The 19,094-nt window shown below is 43.1% G+C and overlaps 1 protein-coding gene across 2 annotated transcripts in view; it reads right to left on the bottom strand.

Moving 5' to 3' along the window:
- TGFA (transforming growth factor alpha) overlaps positions 1-14,612 on the bottom strand; it is a 111,728-nt gene extending 97,116 nt beyond the window's left edge. The window contains exon 1 of one of the 2 annotated variants that reach the window (XM_040224569.1): positions 14,391-14,612. In XM_040224569.1, the coding sequence (XP_040080503.1) occupies positions 14,391-14,430 (40 nt within the window). In that variant the 5' untranslated portion in view covers positions 14,431-14,612. The remainder of the gene's footprint in view (positions 1-14,390) is intronic. The other variant, XM_040224568.1, reaches the window with a different exon arrangement.
- Positions 14,613-19,094: the final 4,482 nt, after the last annotated feature.

Here is a 19,094-nt window from a genome sequence, read left to right as displayed (position 1 = left end):
GTTTTTACCTTAGGAAAACTCAGAAAAAGAAAGGGAAATTATATCCAACAGAAGCAGAAGAATGGTGAAGTCATTCATTTTAGTTACTATTCTGCCCTACTCTAAGTATCTGAAAATTGGTCATCCCCTTGGGACAGTACTTCTCAAATTTCTCCATTAAAACCCCCAAAATGGCAAAGAGAAGGAACTCTTACCTGTTCCTCTAGAGTATAGGGGCATTCAAGTATATAGCTTGAAACAATCAAAATTTTAAAATCACAATTTATCTGAAGACTTATACCTGGAGAACTAATTTTGATATTTCAATCTTGCATTCTATTCACTAATATATTTGAGTTTGTTTTAATATAGAAAATAATGTTACGCCTGTCTAGTGAAGCTCTTTTCTGATTCTTTAATTATTTCTTTTACTATATCCTGGGAGATGTGCCAGGTTTGTGCGTGACTCTAGGTATGCCACGGCAGACTCCCCGGTACTCTTGTTTGAGAAGTGGACCTGAAAATATATGGTTTTTATTAACCTGAATGTCACATGGAGGACTGAATGTCACATGGAGGACCAAAGGCCTGCCTCGTGACCCCAAATTCCTGCAAAGCACAAAGTTCCAGAAAGAATAGGAGGGCAGAGGCAAGCTCACCACACCTTTCGGGATAGTGAGACCCAAGTTCCACCCGATGCCTGTCTACTTCTCATGATTTTTCTGCCCCAGCTTCCTAGGGCAAGCACACGTTCCCAGCCCCAGTGAATGGTTCATTACAGGACAAGTCTCAGATTAATGGAACTGAACAGAAACTCTAAAAACAGATTCAAGTACTCCTAAGAAAGTCTCAAGTGGCAAAAATTCGAAATCTGTGAGTAGAGAATAAATTATTCAACAAATGGTGTTTGAGGAACCAGATCATTTTGACAAAAAGGCAAGTTAGATTCCTATCTCACATCTGAAACCAAAATGTACTCCCAAAGAAGTGAAATTTAAATCCCCAAAGCAACAACATGAAAGTATACAGGAAATGAGAGATCAGAGAGTTATAGAAAATCTCTTCCTACTCCAACATAAAAGTAGACGTCACAAAGAAATAATGAAACAATTTTAAGTCCTTAAAAATTAAAAACAAAAACAGAACCATACTTCTGTAAACCCAAATATACACATATGTAAATTTAAATAGCAAAATGACAAAACAAGGAAAATATTTCATATACCTTTTTTAAAAAACTGCTTATGAATCAATGAGAAAATAACTCACCTACCCAAAACATGACCTAAGGACAGAAATGGGTAAGTCTCAAGAAAATAAATTCAAATACTCAACATGAAAAAGCATGCAATTGTAGCAAATTTTGGTTTTAGCCAAAGAAATACAAATTAAAATGAGATATCATTTAATCAACATGATTCGCAAAGTCTTGAAAATCATAATGTTCATCATAGGCAAGTTTGCTGATAAATAGGCACTCATACACAGGACAGAAGTATGAATTTGTCAGCCTTTTCTCAAAGGCAGATTGTCAAAACATATTAAGAGGTGGAAAAGTGTGTACCTTTTGACCTAGTAATCCATTTCTGGGGATTTGATCATAGTAAATAATTCAAAGATGCTGGTAATAATTTAGCTGTAAACATTTTAATTTCAGGTTTGAGTATTTAAAAGGTTGAAACACCCTATATCTCTATCAAAATGGGTGAATAAATAACAATGCCAGAGCTGTTTAATGGAATGTGTTACTCATTAAAAATAGATGGATAGACATATTTGTATCTTTGCAACAAAAACATTTTCCCTATATACTGTAAGTGAAAAGTAGACTTTAAAATACCCAGTGCCATTTTTGAAGGAAAAAGAGTGAATATACAAATAAATCTGTAACCACACACAGAAAGAGATATGGTAAGAGCCCTGACCGTTAAGCCTCAAAAAAGAATGTCTCTGGTGAATTGAATGTGAGGGTGTTTTTCAGACTCTTGTTTGTAGATTCTGATTTTCTATTTCACTGTGGAAAAAGCATGAGTAGGATTTAGCAAGGCTGACGGAGAAGGAGGGTATCCTGAGTGGCTCACATGGGGAGGTGGAACCAGAGGGTGTACGTGTTCTGGTAACAATAAGTGGTTTGCTCGGGTCAGCACAAAAGGTGTGTTTGTTTGGGGGGTTTTCTTTGTAGGGGGGACACAGGAGTGGTTGATGAGGTTTAGGGAGTGTTCAGATCCAGAAGGATTCCCCACCTACACTACCTGTGAGTTTACCTCATCTCCCTAAAAGAAATGCTCAGGTCCCGGGCTTGCTTACATTCTAGTTCAGGGACCTATGAGTCATCACCCCAAACCTTAATTATAACACCCAAGGTCTGCTCTGTGCAAAAACCCACCTGTCATTGTTCAAATGTGCTGGCAGGGAGTGTGTACAGCATGCAAACCAGCCTGTTGAGGTGCTCCTTCAACGCAGCAGTGCTAACCCAGAAACCCGCCCAAGGTGACAGATTCCTGAGCCCAGAGCTTTAGGCTGGGCTCAGTGACAAAGTGACCAGGTGGCGTTCCTCCACAGCTCCCATGCCAATTCCTCAGAGCCACGGCCTCGGTGAAAGTTACAGGTCTTACGTGGTTTCTTTCAACCAAGAAAAGTATCCGAAGTTTGTCTCTTCCCCATTGCCAAGGCCTGGCAGAGGGAAACAGAGTGTGTAATTGCAAACCTCTCGTTTATCAGCTTCAGCTGCTTTTGTGTCACCACAGTATGTGTGCCATTTAGCCAGTTAATCTCCCAGGCCTCTTAGAAATATAATAATTACACAGAGAGGGCCTCAGCCCTGCAGAGAGATGACGAAAGAGCCGTCAAGGTATACCTAGTCTCCAAGTACCCAGGAGAATTGTTTACTAACCTCGTTCAAACTCAGATTAAAGACCTAAAATCCAAGATGAAGACATGGTCTCTTTGTAAGAACACAGCATTTTTCAACTAGAAGTACTTCTCTTAAAAGCAAATCAATCAATCAATCAATCAACAAAAAGCAAATGAGCAAGCAATAGAAATCTCCTATCTTGTTCCAAACACTACAATAGCATCTAGTGAACACAACAGTGTTTTTGGAGGTTTTAAAACTTTTAAAAACATAGTCAAATCTATGGTTTTTCCAGGAGACATGTATGGATGTGAGAATCGGACCACAAAGAAGGCTGAACACCAAAGAATTGATGCTTTTGAACTGTGGTGTTGGAGAAGACTCTTGAGAGCCCCTTGGACTGCAAGGAGATCCAACCAGTCAATCCTAAAGGAAATCAATCCTGAATATTCACGGGAAGGACTGATGCTGAAGCTGAAGCTCCAATACTTTGGCCACCTGATACAAAGAGTTGACTCATTAGAAAAGACCCTGATGCTGGGAAAGACTGAAGGCAGGAGGAGAAGGGGACGACAGAGGATGAGATGGTTGGATGGCATCACCGACTCAATGGACATGAGTTTGAGCAAGCTCCAGGAGATGGTGAAGGACAAGGAAGCCTGGCGTGCTGCAGTCTGTGGGGTCCCAAAGAGTCGGACATGGCTGAGCGACTGAACAACAACAACAACAACAGAACTTTTTAAAGCTTAAGAAACCATCAGGAAGCTAGTTAGCAGCCTCTGCTAGAAGTTATCGGGCCATGTATCATCCAAATCAGAAATGACATCATTATAACAACACTCGACATGCCTTTATGCAAATAAACTATCAGATATGAAACTTTGACTTGAACTTGGTTAATGACTAAAATGAAGTTTTTATAATTATCAAGAAAAACAAATTAACAATGTATGTTGGGGGCCAAAGTGCTTATTTTTGTTTCATATTTGGTAAAGCCACATTAACTGAGGTTGCAGGTGCAAAAGGAAAAATTTTAATTAAAAGGAGATCATTTATTAATCTATGCTAAAGCTTTAAAAATCTGAATTGAATAGATTGTCAGGAAAATAAATAATTACCAAAAATGCTTCAAGCAGTAGAAAACTTGAATTGACCACTAAAAACAGACCAGACTCAGAAGTTTCATAAGCAATTTCTTTCAAGCCTTCACAGCAACATTTGATTTCCATGATAATTCATGTACTCCAGAGAATAAAACAGATGGAACAATTTAATATTTATTTTATAAAGCTGACATAACACTGATATCAAAACCTAAAAAAAGAAAAAAAGGGTCCAAATAGATCAAAGCTAGCAGTAGATACAGAGAATAATACATATGGCCAAGAAGGGTTCATTCCAAGAATTTAAAAGAATGGCTTTAATTTATTTGAGTCAAATATCCTCAAAACATTTCAGGAAAAAAAAAAAAATCCAACACATTATCTCCCCTGCTTTAAAAAACAAATCAAAATACTAAATCTTTTAGTAACTTATGAAGAGAAGCATATTTTATTAACATGAAAGTTTATATGTATGTATACACATAGAAAAATATACATGATATACATATGTATATTATATATAAATAACTGAAAAATCAGTCCGTTATTTGATTGCTAAAAGCTATAAACATTACAGTATGTCAGGAAAACTACAAGGATAGCCACTGCTTTAAAAAAAAAAAGTGTTGTTCTTAAAAGTTTTAGCCAGCATGATAAGAAAAAGTAATGAGATGAAAGGGCTTCTCAGGTGGCCCAGTGGTAAAGAAACTGCCTGTCAATGCAGGAGTTGAGAAGATCCCCTGGAGGAAGAAATGGCAAAGCATTCTAGTATCCTCCCATGGACAGAGGAGCCTGGCAGGCTACAGTACATGGGGTTTCAAAGAGTCGGATGGACTGAGCACTCACATGTGCAATGAGATGAAAATATAAAAGAAAAGAGGCAAAGTTATCACTATTGAAGATAACATGATGCAAGGAACCTCAGAGAATCAGCTGACGGACTATTAAAATTGACAAAGCCTATTACAAATTACATTTGATCCTTGAATAACACAGCTTTGAACTGTGTGGGTCCATTTACATGTGTGAATTCTTTTTGATAGCAACTACCAAAGAACTCGGAGAAGGCTATGGCACCCCACTCCCGTACTCTTGCCTGGAAAATCCCATGGATGGAGGAGCCTGGTGGGCTACAGTCCATGGGGTCGCTAAGAGTAACTACATGATCAGCGTTGATTGAGTCTGCCAGTGGGGAACCCTGGATATAGAGAAACCTGTGATGTGAGGGCCAACTATAAATTAAAGGTAGATTTTTGGAGTGTTGGCCCCCTAACCTTTGTGTTGTTCAGGGATCAATTGTAAATATAATTTACAGATATCTAAAACGCTTTTAGATATTATCAATAACCAAATCAGGGGGGAAAGTCTCACCCACTAGATCCATGAAAACAGGAAATCATTCTTGGCCAATTTCCTAGTACCTAGAAGCAGTTACAGCGCAGAATAGGTACTCAATGAAAATTTGTAGACTACATGAATGAGCAAGTTCAGAATAACGACAAAAATACAAAATAAGAGAAGCAAACTGAAATTTCACAAACAAATTCAAGTACTGAGAAGGATTCAGCATGTGATAAAAAATGGAATTTCAAACCACAGTAGGAAGGAATAGATTATTCCACAAATGACAATTGAGAATATTAATTGGTCGACTGTTTTAAAAAAGTAAAACATGAGCTGACTTCACACTACACATTAGAACAAATTATAGGTAGAATAGTTCAACATAATGAGACCACAAAAGAATTAGAAGATAGGGAAGGTTTTCCTAATTATACAAGCAAAGGTAGAAAGCTTAAGGGGAAAGATTTATAGTTTCTGCTACATAAAATCAAAACCAATAGGCATGTCAAAAATATCATAAAACAGTAAAGGACAATAAATGGGGACTACTTACCAAGTATTAATAACCTTTTTATATAAAGTATGTTATAAAGCTCTAAGAAAAGGATGATCCATCAATAGGAAAAATTTTGAAAAGATGAAGATGCAAATAACAAGATGACCTACAAACTTACTCAAATATTAAAGATGAAATTGGGCTGAGATTCCCACCCCCCCGTCAAGTTGTCCAATGTTAGAACTAATGTCTGCTTATAGAAGGGCCCCAAAAATGAGCATTCACACACTGCTAGTGGGAAAGAAGGGTAATTTCTAGAAACTTACCCTAAATAATCAAAGATGAGCCAAACATTTATGTACAAGAATTTCTGTTGTATCATTTATGTTCCTTGACTTTAGCCTTACAAATTTAATATATAATTGTTATAAAAAATTAATCAATTCAAACTGTAGCCCTATACTATACATCTAGTTCTAGAACCTGCCTTTTTGAATTTAAAATTTTGAAGAAACCTTTATTTTTTGAAAATAGGTACACAGGCAGAAAGTGAAGAAGAACTAAAGAGCCTCTTCATGAAAGTGAAAAGAGGAGAGTGAAAAAGTTGGCTTAAATATCAACATTCAGAAAACTAAGATCATGGCATCCGGTCCCATCACTTCATGGCAGATAGATGGGGAAACAGGGAAACAGTGGCTGACTTTATTTTTCTGGGCTCCAAAATCACTGTGGATGGTGATTGCAGCCATGAAATTAAAAGACACTTACTCCGGTGGCTCAGAGGTTAAAGCATCTGCCTGGAATGCAGGAGACCCGGGTTCGATCCCTGGGTCGGGAAGATCCCCTGGAAAAGGAAATGGCAACCCACTCCAGTACTCTTGCCTGGAGAATCCCATGGAGGGAGGAGCCTGGTAGGCTACAGTCCATGGGGTCGCAAAGAGTCGGACACGACTGAGCGACTTCACTCACTCACTACTCCTTGGAAGGAAAGGTATGGCCAACCTAGACAGCATATTGAAAAGCAGTGATATTACTTTGTCAACAAAGGTCTGTCTAGTCAAGGCTATGGTTTTTCCAGTAGTCATGTATGGATGTGAGAGTGGAATATAAAAGCTGAGTGCAGAAGAACTGATGCTTTTGAATTGTGGTGTTGGAGAAGACTCTTGAGAGTCCCTTGGACTACAGGGAGATCCAACCAGTCCATCCTAAAGGAGATCAGTCCTGGGTGTTCATTGGAGGGACTGATGTTGAAGCTGCAACTTCAATATTTTGGCTATCTGATGCGAAGAGCTGACTCATTTGAAAAGACCCTGATGCTGGGAAAGATTGAGAGCGGGAGGAGAAAGGGATGACAGAGGATGAGATGGTTGGACGGCATCACCAACTCAATGGACATGAGTTTCGGTAAACTCCGGGAGTTGGTGATGGACAGGGAGGCCTGGTGTGCTGCGGTTCATGAGGTCACAAAGAGTCAGACACGACTGAGAGACTGAACTGAACTGAACATAGGAAATCATTATATTCATATATAAAAAAACCTATGTAAGGAATCTCCTTAAAAAAATTATAACTGTGGTACTGCCAACTTGTCACTGTTATAAACAAGTCAACAACCATCCTTAATTTACATTTTTCTCTGTACTTTCAGGTAAGTATTTATATAAGTATAGTCAGTTCAGTTCAGTTCAGTCGCTCAGTTGTGTCCAACTCTGCAATCCCATGAATTCCAGCATGCCAGGCCTCCCTGTCCATCATCAACTCCTGGAATTCACTCAGACTCATGTCCATCGAGTCAGTGATGCTATCCAGCCATCTCATCCTCTGTCATCCCCTTCTTCTCCTGCCCCCAATCCCTCCCAGCATCAAAGTCTTTTCCAATGAGTCAACTCTTCGCATGAGGTGGCCAAAGTACTGGAGTTACAGCTTTAGCATCATTCCTTCCAAAGAAATCCCAGGGTTAATCTCCTTCAGAATGGACTGGTTGGATCTCCTTGCAGTCCAAGGGACTGTCAAGAGTCTTCTCCAACACCACACTTCAAAAGCATCAATTCTTCGGCACTCAGCCTTCTTCACAGTCCAAATCTCACATCCATACATGACCACAGGAAAAACCATAGCCTTGACTAGATGGACCTTAGGCGGCAAAGTAATGTCTCTGCTTTTGAATATACTATCTAGGTTGGTCATAACTTTCCTTCCAAGGAATAAGCGTCTTTTAATTTCATGTCTGCAATCACCATCTGCAGTGATTTTGGAGCCCAAAAAAATAAAGTCTGACACTGTTTCCACTGTTTCCCCATCTATTTCCCATGAAGTGATGGAACTGGATGCCATGATCTTCGTTTTCTGAATGTTGAGCTTTAAGCCAACTTTTTCACTCTCCTCTTTCACTTTCATCAAGAGGCTTTTTAGTTCCTCTTCACTTTCTGCCATAAGGGTTGTGTCATCTGCATATCTATAAATATATATATCAAAAAGTGAAATCAATGACCCAAATTATACCCACTTAAAATTGATAGCAATTGCCATGTTGACTTCCAAGAAAAGTTGTATCAATTTATATTCCCAATAACAGTGTGTGGATTATTCATAACAGTGAGAAATAAGAAGAATCTATATGGTCAAAGGATTTCAAAATTATAGTAAACACAATCAAGGGATTATTTTTCCCAGCTACTATGGATGATGTTATGGGAGAATATTTAATGACATATTTAATGACAGCTTTATTATGAAAGATTTTTAAGTTAAAAAGCAAATAAATTAAACAAAGTGAGTCCCTCAGAATTCATACAAGCTTTTACAGAATATTTATTGCTCTATACATTCATCTGAAGGCTTCTCAGGTAGCCCAGTGGTAAAAATCTCCCAGCCAATGCAAGGAGACACAGGAGATGCCAGTTCGATCCCTGGGTGGGGAAGATCTCCTGGAGGAGGAAATGGCAACCCACTCCAGTATTCTTGCCTGGAGAATCCCATGGACAGAGGAGCCTGGTGGGCTACAGTCCATGGGGTCACAGAGTCAGACACAAGTAAGCATGCATGCACACACACATACTTTCATCCATCAGACTGTGCAACAGAATGTTAATCATAGTTATCTTTGGGTGGTGGAATTAAAGGCCATTAAAATACATTTTCTTTTATGCTTCCCTAAATTTTCTATGTTCCAGAGGAAAAAAATATGGTTTTGCAGTCTAAAACAAATCATCATCTACTAAAAAACAACAAAACACTATCTGAAAACAAGTTGCATCCAAGCATTTATATGCAACCAACCTTGATGATCACAATAAAGAGCTTTTCAGGATAAATGTTACCTGCCCAGCCAAGTGTTTGCCAACTGAGTTTCCACTTGGAGTATTCAGCACAGGGCATCCCGAGGAGTCATCAAATGCTCACTGGTCTCCCCGGAAGGTCAGCCTGTGCTCCGGGTACCAAGTGCAAAGATGAAGACCAAGGGGTTCTGCCCTCCAGAAGCCCTCAAATCAGCAGGGAAAAGGGGACAAGCACCAACCCACATGAGTTCAAGACAGGACATGGAGGTGTATCAAGGTTCCCTGCCAGAAAAGTCAACACGGTCAAAAATTAAAACCAACAGAAGAGAGGCAATTTCCACAAAGTTACACAAGCTTGTTACACAAAGGAGTTATGAGTCAAATCCCTCCTTGAGGAAGCCCTAACCAGCTACAAGTACTTCACAAATGTAAGTGGGGAAAACTGAAAGATTTTCAAGGTAAGAGGACAGCAAACTATTAAAGCCAAAAGTCCTGGGCATGTAATACACCAGGCTAGAGTGGGTTAGTTGCTCAGTCGTGTCTGACTCTTTGCAACCCCAGGAACTGTAGCCTGTCAGGCTCCTCCATCCATGAGATTTCCCAGGCAAGAATACTGGAATGGATTGCCATTTCCATCTCCTAGGGATCTTCCTGACCCAGGGACTGAACCCAAGTCTCCCATATTGCAGGTACTCTTTACTCCCTGAGCCATCAGGGAATCCAGTGAAGAAAAAGTTTGTTTCCTCTGACTTAAGAGAAAGAAAGTACTAGCAAATGCATACAATTTGATTTCAATGAAATTCCAACTTTTTCTAAGCCCAGATAACAACTATTTAAGTCATATTTAACCCAACTAATTCATAATGCTTCAAAAGAATTTACCCACATTTTTAGAATTGGTCTGAAGGGAAACATACATTTATGCTCGAAATGAAGAGTTCCTAAGAAATGGTTCTAGTAGCCTAGATTTCTGGCTCCTTTCCTGATTCTACAAAAGGATTTTTATATTTAACATTTCACAGATTTAAAAAATCGCAAAACAAAAGTCACCATACAAGTGCCCCAATCCACTATCTAGAAGCAATCTGAAACATACTAGCTTTAGCACAGAATTAAGTTTATACTTTAAATGAGACGATGAAAAACATTTGAAATGGCAGGAAAACAATGGTCAATTTTTGGTGATCAACCAAAAAAAAAGCATGACATGATTAGCGTTGGTCTGCTGGAGTTTAATATTGAGTTGATCATTACATTTTCCACAGGTAAAGTACAAGAACATGTAGGACGGTTAAGAGTTCTCAGCATGACTTCTAACTCTGCTCTGGTCAACAGGACAGGCAGAAGTGCCTTTAATAATGCTCATAAACGCACAGCAGCATTTATAACACCAAATATACTTCAGACAAAACACAACTGGTGAAGTGAGAAGCTTCCCTAACCGCACTGACTGTACAGCTATGGGTCTCAAAGGGTCCTTTCCCTCTCTTCCCCACCAGCAGCAGTCACAAGCCACACGGAGGACTCTCATTAGGCGGGCACACTTGCCCACCTCCTACCCAGCCAACAGGGTACCAAGTCCTCCAAGCAGTTGTGATTTGAGGGCACTGCTGTGGAAGAGACTACAGAGATTTTGAGGGAGAAGCAGGCACAAGACACCCAGTTCGTTAAGCCAGTTCCAATCTGGCTGACCCAATCTCCACTTCCCATTGCCTGTCCCTTTTAGCCAGCAGCCCAAAGAGCAGGGCCCTGTTCAAAGCATACTTTCAAAAGGTCTTTAGAGATAGGTCTAATGGAAAAACCATCTATTTTTCGTATGTTACCACGGAACATGAAGCATCATTTACTCCTATAAGAAAGGTCCTCTTTGCAGGGGACACTGAGTATTTGCAGAAAGATTTTCACTTGATCCTAGGAAACCAAATTTTGGAAAAGTAAATACAGGAAACTCAGCCCTCTAAGTCTTCCATGTACACCTTTACAGCCCTTGTTCAAAGTGAACTTTCCCTAATTATGACTGTCCAATAAGGAAAACATGTGTCCTGGGCAAAGCTCCACTGTTCGCTCTAAAAGACATCATTTCTATGTAATGGAGAAGAGAACCAGCTTACTTCATGCTCCCTGCTGGTCCCTCTGCCCCAAATCCACTGGGAAGCTGACTCGCTTCCTCTCTCCCCATCCTTCATGGCATTTTGTGTCCAGGAACATGCTTCTTTAGTCTACATCCAGTCTTACTTCTGAGAGCTGTCATAAAAGTAGTAATGTTTATTTCTGGATTATAAGATATCTTACAAAATCAATGTCATTTTGTGTGTAGCCCTTTATTTTTAAAGTTTATAACTAGCTTCCATATTTACCATTTCATTTGATTCTCATAACAACCCACTGTGTAGAGGTGTGTAGAGTTTCCACTTTACAGATAAGGAAACTAGAACTTAGTGCTGACTTCAATAAACAACTGACCACTGAACAGTAAGGAGGAAATAAAATATTTGCATCAAAAACAAAAGAATTCACTAGGTTCAAGAGAACTCCCAAACTTTCTTGAATTTGTCATCTGCCAAAAGAGATTTGCTAAACTCTCTAAGGTTTTTAGTTTAGGTAGTATTTTCTGTCTTAGGAAGGGTGAGGAACTGGGAGATAAGTAAGACTCTCTCAGTTACGGAATGGACATAACCTGCAATGATATCTGGAATTCTATGAAGTTCAAAGTGCCAACAATGATGACTGACTAAATGCTTACTATGTGTCAGGCACCGTTTGAGGTTCATTAATTATATTCAATGATCCTATTAATATCACTGTTCTCTAGATGAAGAAAACAAGGTACAAGCTAAGTAACTTGCCCAAAATTACACATCTTGGTCCCTTAAGGACAGCAGGATGACCTGGGATTGGAAGAACCAAGACCCTATGCAGTTTGCCCAGCTAATGAGGAGAGCCTGACATGAGAGGGCAGGCACCTCAGGAACCCAGATTAAGTTCCCAATGTTGCACTGAATTCAGTCTCCACACTCTCTCCACCAAAACACCAATCAAGTAATCAGAAGAATCAACAGGGAATCCTAACAGTTCCTTCTTAGATTGTCCCCACGGACATGGGGGAAGAAGGGGAAAGACCTCATTTTTCTAGATCTTGATTACCGATAGAACACTGGCTGATTGGCCTAGAACTGCCTTCAACTAATTTAAGAAAAATTAGAGAGGAAAGCAACTCTGGAGGAAATGTGCAGAATAAAGATGCATATGGCATTGATGGGTATTCAGCAATCTAGTGGGAAGTGAGGTGAGAGGCAGAAATTGTAATCAATGCACAGAACTAATGGCTAAAATATATATATATATGAAGGAATCCTCACTGGTGTAAATTACTCTTGCCTTCTTTTTCCTCTACTTTTTCCATTTGCTCATTGCTTGGAACTGTATAGGCCAGTTGATCAATCTTTGTAAGTTTATACACTCTTTTGTTAAGGAAAGAAACAAAGATTAAGTTGAACTCGGGCAAAAGAGAAAAATTTCATGATGAATGAACGCACTTCATGGGCAAGTCCTATGCTGTGGGGGCAGGAGCAGCTTTACAAAGCTTCCTCGAATTTGCTTACTTTCATTGTTTCTTATTTCATTGTTCACTGAATAACCTGAGACCGCCCTGAGATCCTGTGAATCCGAAAGAAAACCCTGTTTAACGCAAGTTCCAGGGTATTCATCCATCTCTACTGGTGAAAAAGTCCCCAGTCCAGGAGATGGGACTACAGTAACCACAGTAAGTTGACTTTTAATATCAACATTCCTTCTACACTCATAATTCTGACCCAGCTACCTACTGAGGGCCTATGTGCTTCACTTCCCCCGTCCATAAACTGGGGATGGTAATACCTTCTTCATCATCAGGTTGGTGTGAAATTAACTAAACTGATACACATACATTACTCTGAACAGTGCCTGGCACAGAGTAGGTGCTCAAATAGTGAGGTTATTATTATTACTTTCAGCATTTGCAAACAACATCATAATAGGGACCCGAATACAGGAGACTTCTACTGTATTGGTAATGTTTAACTGCTTTTTTAAAAAAATCTAAAATTAGAACTATCAATACAAAAATATAAAAAGGCTTGCGAAAAGGGAAAAAAAAAAAAGCCACTCGGAGTCATGCCACCTGTTGGTAAGTTTCAGGTGAGGGTACACCTCGGAGCTGCTGTGGAATCCGGTTCCACGGCTGCCGCGTATTTCCCTTAGATGATGCCTCCACTTCTTAATCAGCGTTTCATTACGGGCGGGTCCGTGAACCCCCTGAAAGTGTACACGGAACTGGGTGGGGCTGAGACTCTGGGCATTTGGTGGAGGGGTGAGGGGTGGGAAGGGGAAGGGTTCCATAGCTTTTCTCGAGCTCTAATAAATCATCTTGTAGCAAGCAACTTGCTTTACAGAGGAGACAGTGACTGAACAATTCACTTCACGGAAGCTAGGCAATGACCGGGACACCTGGGCTGTTAATCTGTTCTCTCAACACCAGAGAGACCCGACGCCGCAAGGGGCAAGAGCTGGTCGGGCAGTGACCTTCACCATTGAAAAACTCACCGGCTCCCCAGACCCGGCCCAGGTTTGCTGGGCTTTCCCCTCCCTTCCCCCATCCCTCGTTCTCTTCCAAGAACAAACTCAAAGGAAACTGGCAGCACTCCGTCTAGGGTTTCACTCCTGCCCTCGGCTGACACTTAAACCACTTCTCCCAGAGAAGTTAATCAAAAGAACAATTAATCCGCGCAAAAATCCAAAACCCACCCCAAAGCTCCAGAACTCGCAAAGTTAGAAGATCGAGGCGCCGCTGCTGCTGCTGAACATCTGCGGGTCGCTGGGGCTCAGGGGTAGGCAGAGTACGAAAAGGAAGCAGCCAAGGTCTGGCCGCAGGGTCGACCCCGGCCACCCTCTCCAATTCTACGCGCTTCATACGCGGGTGAAGACTGGCTTGGAAGCAGCCAGGTAAGCAGGTAGGTGTTGGCAAGTGTACGAGCCGCGGCGGATTAAAGTTCAAGCGCGTTCACACACCGCTCCCCCTTCCCTGGCGGGCGTTCTCACGCACGGCCCGCCGGCCACTTCCCGGGGTACGGCTGAGCGCTCGACCGTGCCCCTCTTTGGAACAGGCTCCCCAAATCCCTAGTAGGCACAAGTGATTCCCCTTGCCTCCTAGCTTGCAAGCCTCGAAAAGCATTCGCCTCCCTCTCCTCTCCTACGCGAGCGAAGAACACCCCCGAGACAGAGAAACGGAGGGGACAAGGGGAAAGCAGGGTGTCCCGGAGGGCAGGTGGCGCCGGGCGCGCCACAGGCAGCGTACGTACCCAGCGCGAAGAGGGCGAGCTGTCCAGCCGAGGTGACCATTTTACGGGCGGCGGGCGGCAGGCGCTCCAGCCTCCTGCCCTACCTGCGGTGCCCGAGTGGCGAAGCGGCGCCGCGGTGCGGGGGAAAAAGGCGCCGGCGAGGCAGGGCCAGCCCCCGGCGCGGGCGGGCGGAGGGAGGACCGCGCGCCTCTGCTGGCACTCGCGCCGCCGCGCCGCCGGCCGGGCGGAAATGGGAAGGCGGTTACCGTCACCTCCGCCACTGGGCGACCGGGCGCGGCGGACCACCCTCCCGCCCCGGTGGGGGTGCCCCCCTGAGGGCACGGGGTGGGGTGGGGCTGGGGCGGGGACGCGGCGCGCACCGTGCGGGGCGCGGGCGGCGGGGTGGGGCGGCGCGGGAATCTCGGAGCCCGCCGAGCCAGCCGGGCATCCAGGCCGAGGGAAAGGCAGGAAGCGCCCGATTTCAGACACCACCCTCAGACTAGCCGCTCAGATCCGAGCCCGAGCGGCCGGGCGCAGCGGCTGCTTCCAGGATCTCCGCGCAGGAGAGGAGCCGCCCCGGCGTCTATCATTTGCGCCGACGGCCGCTGCCGAGGGCTCTCCCGGGCAAGGAACTGGGACGCGGCCCGGAAGGGGACCTGCGAGCTTCGCCTGCCCTTGCCAAGACGTGGCTCAGGGAAAGTGCGCCCCACAATCGAACAAATTCAACCAGATTCGCCACCTGCGCCCCCATCCGAGAGAACACTGGATTCTCCGGATGCCTCCCGCCTGGAGCACGGCAACCCCCAAGTTCTCAGGCCCACACGTTGTGAAGATCGGTAGACCTTCGTACACCTGGTCTGGTGCTGATGATGAAGATGGGTCACCTGGTATTCCATCACCACCAGTACCCTAGACCACCCCACCCCATCCTGCCACAGTCAGCTGAGACCAAGAACAAGGTAGCATGCAGCCACGTGTCTGAGAGAGGGCTGAATGGGCTGGAGCTACCTGAATGGTTTTTTCAAGGATTTGTGGCCTTTAGCTGGCCCCAGGTGCTGGAATTTGGAGAAGTTAGAGAGGCAGAGGGAAGACTTTCTGGGTAGAGAAAGAAAGAATCATAGGTTCCCTGGGGACCATTCATGGGCGACAGTGTGCTCCAGAGAGGCAGTGATCCGTGTATTCTCCAGATGCCCCCAGCTCAGGGATTAGTTCAGTTCAGTTGCTCAGTCATGTCTGACTCTGAGGAGAAGGGGACAGACAGAGGATGAGGTGGTTGGATGACATCATCGACTCAATGGACATAAGTTTGAGTAAACTCTGGGAGTTGGTGATGGACAGGGAGGCCTGGTGTGCTGCAATCCATGGGGTCATTAAGAGTCCGACACAACTGAGTGACTTCACTTTTACTTTTCACTTTCATGCATTGGAGAAGGAAATGGCAACCCACTCCAGTGTTCTTGCCTGGAGAATCCCAGGGACAGCGGAGCCTGGTGGACTGCCTGCCGTCTATGGGGTCGCACAGAGTCAGACGAGACTGAAGTGTCTTAGTAGCAGCAGTAGCATAGGAGATAAGGGGCCTAGTTTCAAATAGGAAGCAGCAGGCCACTGGCCTTGACGTTTGAGCAGGAAATACCAGTGTAGAAAAGGATTTTGGGAAACAGTGTAGATTTACTTTGAGAAACCATTCCTTGTAATACATTTGTTGAAGGGTGCTTTGCTGCTTTTTCAACTCAGTGACTGGTGGTGAGGGTTTAAGTCCTGGGGTCCATCTTTTCCTAAGTGTACATCTCTGCAGGCACAGGGCACACATACTGCCTTTGGTGAGCGGTGCCTGACTCCCTTCAGCATCTGTGTCTTCACCCTTCAGACTGTTCTTACCTGTGCCTGTGGCTCTTCCGTCTCCTTCCTAGGCTAGCCTGCCTTGGCTACAGGAGGAAAGAAACCAAGTGTTCTCCACATCCTTTTCCTGTTCCTCAGGACCCTCAGCTCGGGCTGGAGAATTGACCTGTCCCCTTCTTTCCTGCTGGGACGCACACTTCAAGTTCAGAGTTAGCTTCAGCAGTTTCCCCTCCTCTGCCCTCTGCCTGCACATCAAGTCATGGCTTGAGGGAAGTAGCAGCAGAATCAAGACAATGAGCTTGTCCCCTTCGTGACAGTAAAATTTTTAAATCAAGAGATAATTTGATACCTTGCAGCCTAAAGAGGACCCAAATCAAAGGACATTCTAATGCTTGGAAATCAACAGTATTTCCAATAGCCAGTTCATATCTGTAGTTTTATCAACCTTCCAACTCAGACAAGTCAAACAGATAATCAAGTGTTGAAGTTTTTTTCTAAATATCCACACCATTTTTTGTAAACTGAAAAATGATTTTTGAACATTTATAGGGCTAGGAGGAAACCCAATATACTAAAATATTAACACTCTGACTTGGGCATCTTATATATCTCATTTAATCTTTACAACAACCCTATGAGGTAAAAGTCCATCCTCCTTTTATATGAAAACAATTGAGCTGGTTCCAGGGCCTCTGTATTGGGCTGTGTGCTATGCTGCCTCAGTTCCTATGTTTTTAACAAGGATAATACTGAACTCTGGGTGATACAAGGACTAAATGGAAGAATTTACTTGCATGCTTAGCACATTATTTAATATCAATGAATATCACTATTGTTTAAAGAAAAACTCTTAGTGAACATAACTTTCCCCTCTCTCAATGTTCTACCATTACCTTTTTTTAAAAAACAAAACAAAACATTTCCATATCAGTTCCTTTGCTGGTGCACATGTACACCTTCCTACAGAGGATAGTTTCAAAATAAGTCAGAAGCTATGAATTTGTTTCTCAACCTGTGGCGTGAGAGGAATGAGAAAAAAAATTATAGAATATGATTTAGAGGGAGGATGTCATTTTTCCTAGAGAATGCTGTGATGTCTTTGCATTTTAGCAGTATGGAATACATGGCACTCCAAGCTGATTGGAATTCCAGCAGTATCCCCTGGAATCTTCGTAGATAGGCCACTGCGGTCCTTTACCTACAGGCGCTATAGCTGTCTCCCATGGCCACTGAAGGTCCCATTTCTGTGTGTGTGGAGCCTGACCAGTGTGTGGCCTTCCTGCTAGGATGATGTCTGGGCTGCCTCTGAACACTTGATTCAGCTGGCCTTGGGCTCAAGGATGATCCCTCTGTAATGAGCCAGTCACAGCCTCTCCCCGTGCAAAAGGAGAACCACAGTGTGTTCTACTCAGAGGCTAGTACCACCCCACTGTCAGTTTCCCCTGTCCTTTCTTCTACCTGCTTATTACAGAGAGTATGTTTAAAGAGCCTCCTTCTTCACTGTAATCAGCCTCCCCCTCCTTCCGGATTCATTTGTGGAAGTGATTGTGGGGCCACCAGCACCAGAGTCTTCTCTGAATGATTCAGGCCAGCAGAGCCCGCTGTTCGGATTGGCAATTACCCAGATATTAGTGAGTAAACAGCCCAGACATTCTCAGGGAGGAAGCACAGTCATGGGCCACTGCCTTGAAGGAATTACAGTTCCTGCAGACAAGCCTCAGAAAGCAGTGAGCAGAGACGGCTTCAGGTGACTGCAGGAGCTGCCTTGGTGGCAGCAGTGAACAGGGGGACTCAAAGGGGAAAGGGAAAGGGTGCCTGACTCAGTAAGATGTCAAAGATCTGATGTCATCTGTGTATGAGAGAGAGAGAGGTTTTATAAAGGACTCTGGAGAGCTGTGTTTGGGCAGAATGAGATTTTAATGTGTTAAGGGATTTAGGAAAAGAAATCTAATCCAAAGTAAAGTATTGTTCCAGTACCAGTCCCCTGTGAAACCTCAGCTATTAGTGTATTCCTTATCTCCAGCCAAAAGAAAAAGCTGGAAACCTTATGCTGAGTCCATTTTTACAGTTTTCATCACCAGTGTAATGGGGGAGGTAATAAGCCATCAGAGACGTTTGCTTTGTTCTCAACTACCTGAGGGGTTTTCATGCTGGTGTTGTCCAAAGATTGGTCTGACCTTCTGCTTAATACCTTCCATTCCCCTGCTCTCAGATCTACCTTGGGAATTCACATTCAAGTTGTATATTCAGCATGAATCCTTCCTTCCCAAAGGATATCACAGGATGGCTCTAAAACCCAGTATTGAAGTCTGGAGGTTGATGCTTCCATGGGTGGTCCAAGCAGCTCCAAGATGTCAAGGTACTAGTTAGAGTATCTAAGACTCAGAGTTATTGGATGGCTGCTACAACTAAAATAATCTCCTCATACAGTTTACAAGCTGCCTAGCTGACCAGTGTTCAGGAGAGGTACCCAGAGTATCAACACAGCTGATGTCAAACCATTCCATTAATCACAGTTGAAGGCAGAAAAGCTACACGTTTATAGCCAGAGAATGCTAAAGACTGGGAAGATTGGCCCCCAAATCCTCAGGAGTGCCAGGGGGAAAGTTCTAAATCAAATGACCAGAAATCCTTAGGCAAGTGAAAGTAATGATGATGGGAAAGGATAGTGATGACCAAGAGATGCAAAAGTGAGACAGGAAAAAGAAATGTGCAGAATTAAAGAAAAAAAAGTCAAAGCGAACTGCAGAGGGGGCTTAATATTTTTAGTGATGCATCAATCTGCCTGATAAACTCAAGAAATTCTCCCCACACTCAGAGGAAAAGGGAAAAAAATATGAGAGGTAAGATATGAGGTAGAGAAAGACAAAGCCAGGATATCCAAAA

Source organism: Oryx dammah, unplaced genomic scaffold (genome assembly GCF_014754425.2).
Source record: "Oryx dammah isolate SB20612 unplaced genomic scaffold, SCBI_Odam_1.1 HiC_scaffold_25, whole genome shotgun sequence".
Taxonomy (NCBI): Eukaryota; Metazoa; Chordata; class Mammalia; order Artiodactyla; family Bovidae; genus Oryx; species Oryx dammah.
The sequence above is the reverse complement of the archived record's forward strand: the minus strand, read 5'-3'. Positions and strand labels throughout refer to the sequence as shown.